Here is a 6,453-nt window from a genome sequence, read left to right on the forward strand (position 1 = left end):
AGGAGGGTAAGAGATCAACCAAAGGACTTATATGCATGCATATAAGCATAACCAATGGACATAAGACACTGGGGGATAGGGGAAGCTAGGGGACTGTCTAGGGCGGGGGGGGAAAATGGACACATATGTAATACCCTTTGTAATAAAAAATAAAATTAAAAAAAAATCAGAGGAAGAATGTAAAAAAGGCAAGGCACTGCCTACTCATTCCCTTCTCTCACTCCTGCTTTCTAAGCTCAGAGGCCTCAGAATCCTCCGTGCTCCCCCATTAAGGTGTAGGTCAAAGCAAGTGAGCCACACCTCGTGCCCTAACCTGTACCTCTTCCAGTGAAACAGTGATGGTTCACTCAACAAGGAGAGGACTCTTGATGTGAGGACAGATGCTGGGGCATACAGGTAGGGGTGAGATTTAAGGAGATCAAGTCTTCCTGGCCCTCCCCCTCCCATCTACTGGCAATGGGAATCCAAAGCCCAGACGGGCAGGAAAAGGGCAGACAATGTGTGTACGACAAAACCCGACTTGGTACCTGCAGGGGACTAAGTTACCTTTGTCCTACGTTCTCATTAGAACCAGGAACTGAGCAGGTCCCATCTCTCAGGTCGCGGTCATGCATGCTCTTCGCAGCTTTAATGGCGCGGTTGTAAACTTTGTCAAGTTCTTCCATGATAAACTTCAAATCTGAGCAAATATGCGGAGCAGCTGCAAAACGCCAGAACAGGGAGGGCAGGTACAGGAGGATGGCGACCAGCAACAGGATGTAGGGGAAAAACTGAAACACAAGAGCACACCATGGGATCAAAGGTCCTCGGAGGCCACCTCACCGAGCGCGTGGCTTCCTCATTCCGAGACAGATGTGAGCGCCCATGCCACTTGTGGGAATCCGGCTCCTTACCGAATAACTGCTTCTAATGGCTAAACTCACTTGTCCAAATAAGCTTTGATATTGATAATTACCTTTCTCCTTCCTTTCAATAGACTTTAATTGGAAATAATTGGCCACTACAGGGTGACACATGGTGTCTCCTCTCTCTAATCACAGAAAGAAACAAAATAAATAAAAGTACTCCCATATCCTTTTGAGTAATCCCTCAACAAAATCCCAATCAAAGAAGAGATCAATGTCACAGTGGCCTCTGCTATGTTCTTTTTTAAAAAAATTATTGTAGTTTTAAAAGGTCACGAAGAGTTAGAGCTCTGCTTCTCTCTCTCTCTCTCTCTCTCTCTCTCTCTCTCTCTCTATCTCTCTCTCTCTCTCTCTCTCTCTCCTTCTCTGGAATCTGGGAGAATGACATAGAAATGCCTAACTTCGCTCACAACAAATGAGAAAAATTTTGGCTTCAGTGATTTAGGAATCATCCCACCAAACCGCTGAAACAAGCAGCTAAACATCACGAAACGAGAACAAATCTTCCACACTGGGACAGGCCTGAGCTCGGCCCAACACCCGCACTTTCCAGCTGGACAACCTCAAGTCGGGAGAAGCCAACCACATGGGCAGCAGTGTCAGAAGGAGGAAGGCAATGGGATGGGGATGGTTGTGCCAAACAAACAAGAGGGGGTTCAGAAGTCAGAGACAGCAAAGAGCACCCTGCAACCAGGTCTGTCGGGTGGTCAGGGAAGGCACAGGACGTCCATGAACTAGTCAGCACTAATCTGAATTTCAGCTCAGCTAGTGGCCTTGGGCAGTGAGGTCATTGAGCCTCTGACCCTCAGTTTCCACAGCTATAAAATGGTCATGTCATACAGGTATTAGGAGAATTAAACTAGATAATGTATGAAAAATGCTTAGCATGGCATATAATAGGCACCAAAGGGCTCCCTGCCGGGCACGTTATCTTTAGTCCTCACGATGACCCTGCCAAGGACTTGGTGATGGCTGCGTGCTGCGAGGGGGAAGAGGAAGTCCACAGCCATTTCCTGGCTGCAGAGCACAAGGCTGGGGACAGAGACAGAACATGAACCCTGGCCTCTGACCCCAAAGGCATGCCTGTCCCACCATAATACACTGCAAGTTAGTTTGCTTCCCTGGAAAACCTCTCCCTACTTTTGGATTGCTCCCTTCCCACAGTTCCTCGGAGTTGGATCAGGAAGAGGCCCGAGCTGACACAAAACCTCCACTCTACACTTCTCTGGGAGCGGCAGCAGCAAGGGTACAGAGAGTTCTCGAATAGCCTCTGCTACCATCTACGTTTCCATGGTACACCCGTCAAGACTAAGAAACCGTCATTGGCACATTACTAGGAACTAAATTACAGATGTTACTTAAATTACTCCAGTGTTCTCATGACTGTTTTCTTTTTGTTCCCAGAGCCAGTATGGGGCATCCATTACACAGAGTGGTCACGTCTCTCTAGTCGTCTTGGTTATGTGACAGCTCCTGAATCTTTCCTTGTTTTCCATGGAAATGGAAATACTTCATAAAATACTTCAAACAATTCTGCATGTGATTCTTTTTTATTTTATTGATTTCAGAGAGGGAGAGAGAGAAACCTCAATCGGCTGCCTCCCGCATGCCCCCTACTGGGAATCAAGCCTGCAACCCAGGCCTGTGCCCTGACTAGGAATGGGACAGAGACCTACCTCCTGGTTTATGGGTTGACACTCAACCACTGGGAGGGACAGAGACCTCCTGGTTTATGGGTTGACACTCAACCACTGAACCACACTGGCCAGGCTTGCATGTGATTCTTTATGAACACATTTCATAGACTCTATCAGGTGGCCTAATAGCAATAACTCTACGTCATGAGGGGGAGACAGTATTCCTAGTAATCTGTGGTTTCTGTGGGTGAGAAGTCGTAAGTACCACCCATACGGGACAGAGACCTCCTGGTTTATGGGTTGACACTCAACCACTGAACCACACTGGCCAGGCTTGCATGTGATTCTTTATGAACACATTTCATAGACTCTATCAGGTGGCCTAATAGCAATAACTCTACGTCATGAGGGGGAGACAGTATTCCTAGTAATCTGTGGTTTCTGTGGGTGAGAAGTCGTAAGTACCACCCATACCACTATGGATTGTGGCACGCACATACGCACACTTTCGTGTTAAGTTAGTTAGAAGTGCGTAAAAAATAATGCCGGCGTGTGTTTCCTATCCCAGCCTCCAAACTCCCTGATGCCATCACAGACCCCAGGTTAGGGACCCCTGCCACAGAGGAAAGAGGGAAATCACACGAATGGCTCTGAGCTTCGCCAAGCCCTCTCACCAACACAGCCGCTTCGCCTAGGGATTCTGGCCTGGGACGGGCCTTCTCAAAATTATTAACCCAGTTTGCATAGGGCTGCTGCACACCGACACCATAGCCAGTGGTTAGCTGAACTGGGGCTGCATAATTCAGGGTTGGCTGCTTTGAGAAAGAAGCAGTGTTCCTTCCACCCTTGCCCACTCTGAAGGGTGGCCATTAGCATAAACATGTAACTGTGCAACAGAGTTTGTTTCCACAACCAGGCAGGCATTCTCCTTGAGAGTCACAGAGGGAACGATTTCTAACTCAGGGTTGTGAAATCTTTTTATAGAACACTTTCCCTGTCAAAGCTATTTGAATAATAGCATTTTACCTCAAACCATTCTGAATTAAAAAGTGACTGTTTTACACGCTGTGGTAATTTTTCTAACAGGTCCGCTTGGTGTAATAATTAGTACCAATGAGCTGTTCAGCCTGGTTTATTATAATTAGGAAAAATGAATGTTTAAAGGTATGACGTACTGGGAGTTTGATTTCTCTCCAAAATATCCTTGTTCCTTGACCACCCCTTAGAAATGTGGTTGATGCCACCATTTCATGGTGTTCTCCAGTTAAGCCTTATTTCCCACCATCAAAAATAAAAAGGCAACTTTCAGTGAGTCTGTAACAAGGTGGTATTAAACTCAATTCAACTATACTACAAATAGAAAAAAGCATTCAATTATAGCCAAACCTTGGTTCTCGAACATCTCCCATTGTGAACAATTTGGCTCTTACCTTGACAAGCCTTTCATGCTGACACCTGTATGATCAGTCGTGACTCTTGGGTGACAAAGGAGCGAATGTGCGAGTATGAGTCAGTTTACTGCTAAACCTCATGTTGTTAACACCTCAGGAAATTGTTCTGTGAATATTTTTGTGATTTTTTTGCTTTTGTTGCTGCTTATTATTATTACGTCACCCCCAACTGCCCTCCCCAGCCGGCCATCTTGTGCAAGGGCGTGACAGTCAATTTACATATTACCTCTTTATTATATAGGATTTTCAATTTTTACTATATATTTCATTTCTTTTTTGTTAAATTTTCATTTACAATTCATGTCCTTTTTGTTTTTAAAGTGTTTATATGTTTTTTAAAAATAATTCTTTATTGTTGAAAGTATTACCTATGTCTCCTTTTTCCCCCCATTTACCATCTCCAGACTGACCCAGCCCTGCCCCAGGACCACACTGCCCCATTATCTGTGTCCATGGCCATGCATAAATGCATACACAGTCATTGGTTGATTACCTCCCACCCACTCACCTTCCCCCACCTTCCATCCAAAGATTCCACATTCTGTTCTGTGCTTCAAGTCTCTGGATTCAATCCATTTATCAGTTTATTTTGTTACTTAGATTCCACATATGAGTGAGATCATGTGATACTTGTCTTTCTCTGACTTATTTCACTTAGCTTGATACTCTCCAGGTCCCTCCATGCTGTCTCAAAGGGTAAGAGATTCTTCTTTTAACTACTGCATAGTATTCCATGGTATAAATGTACCACAACTTTTTGATCCACTCATGTACTGATGGGCACTTAGGCTATTTCCAGATCTTAGCTATTGTAAATTATGCTGCTATGAACATAGGGGTACATACATTCTTTCTGATTTGTATTTTGGGTTTCTTAGCATATATTCCTAGAAGTGGGATCACTGGATCAAATGGCAGTTCCATATTTAATTTTTTGAGGAAACTCCATTCTGTTTTCCATAATGGCTGCACCAGTCTGCATTCCCACCAGCAGTCTACTAGGGTTCCCTTTTTTCCATATCCTTGCCAGCATTTGTCATTTGTTGATTTGTTGATGGTAGCCATTCTGAAAGGTGTGAGGTGATACCTCATTGTCATTTTAATTTGCATCTCTCTGATTTTAGTGACTTTGAGCATTTTTTCATATGTCTCTTGGTCACCTGTTAAAGTGTTTATTTATAAAAATATATTAGACATGTACTGTATATAAGAAAGTTAAAACAGGGAATCATTTGGGGGGCTAGAACAGATTTATTAAATTTACATTATTTCTAACAGGAGAAAATGACTCAGTTTTTGAACAGCCTTCTAGAACGAATTAAGTTCGAGAACCGAGGTTCCACTACTAGTATATAGTCTTTACAATCCTTCCATCCACATAAGGAGCATGGGAAACCTGCTGAGTTTTATGACTGCATCTGCTGGACGGGAACAGCTCTGTCCACAGCTCCGTCTCTGCCCAATTAGGTGTGAGATGCCCAGACCCTCTCAAAGCTGTGACTGCAGAGTTTCTGCACGATGTCCGAGGGGCACTGAGTTCTTTTAATGATGATGAAGCTTCTGAAAGAAGCGCGGGGACAACAGTCTCCTTGCCTTAAATATTGTGTTTTGCCCAGCCATTGTGGCTCAGTGGTTGAGTGTCAACGGGGACAACAGTCTCCTTGCCTTAAAAAATTGTGTTTTGCCCAGCCAGTGTGGCTCAGTGGTTGAGTGTCAACCTATAAACCAGGAGGTCAGGGTTCGATTCTTGGTCAGGGGTTGCAGGCTCGATCCCCAGTGTGGGGCATGTAGAAGGCAGCCGATCAATGATTCGTTCTCATCACTGATGTTTTCATCTCTCTCTCTCCATCTCCCTTCCTCTCTAAAATCAATAAAAACATTAAAAAATTGTGCTTTCTAAAAGGGGCTATCATGAGACCGACAGAAGGATGCATGGAGGAGATCCAGTATAACCTCCCTCCAGGTTCAAATCCCCTCTGCCTCATAAGGTGAAGAACTGTCCAGTTAGGACTGAACTCCTCCCTGAAACATATGTGATCATGTCTATGGATTAAATGCAGATGGGGAAATTCACTCAAAAACATCTCCTGGGCACCTGCCAGGTGCTAACATTAAACAATTGTGCTTTTTCCTATAAGGGGCTATCATGAGACCAACAGAACCTCCAGACAGAAGGATGCATGGAAGGGATCCAGTATAACCTCACTCCAGGTTCAAATCCCCTCCGCCTCATAAGGTGAAGAACTGTCCTGTTAGGACTGAACTACTCCTCCCTGAAATGTATGTAATCATACCTATGGATGAAATGCAGATGGGGAAATTCATTCAAAAACATCTCCTGGGCACCTGCCAGGTGCTAGGCAGTAGGCTGAAAGTGTACAACAAGCATGTCAGACTCGCGGCCAGCATGCCTCATCTACTGGTATTTAACCAATACTATATAATAAAAATATGCAAATT

The 6,453-nt window shown here is 44.4% G+C and overlaps 1 protein-coding gene across 1 annotated transcript in view; it reads right to left on the minus strand.

Moving 5' to 3' along the window:
• The window catches only part of PANX1 (pannexin 1), a 24,050-nt gene that overhangs the window by 2,982 nt on the left and 14,615 nt on the right, over positions 1 to 6,453 (minus strand). Inside the window, exon 3 of the mRNA XM_015565989.1 lies at positions 547 to 770. Coding sequence (XP_015421475.1) covers positions 547 to 770 — 224 coding nt within the window. The remainder of the gene's footprint in view (positions 1 to 546; positions 771 to 6,453) is intronic.

This window comes from Myotis davidii, unplaced genomic scaffold, assembly GCF_000327345.1.
Source record: "Myotis davidii unplaced genomic scaffold, ASM32734v1 scaffold641, whole genome shotgun sequence".
NCBI classification, from domain to species: domain Eukaryota; kingdom Metazoa; phylum Chordata; class Mammalia; order Chiroptera; family Vespertilionidae; genus Myotis; species Myotis davidii.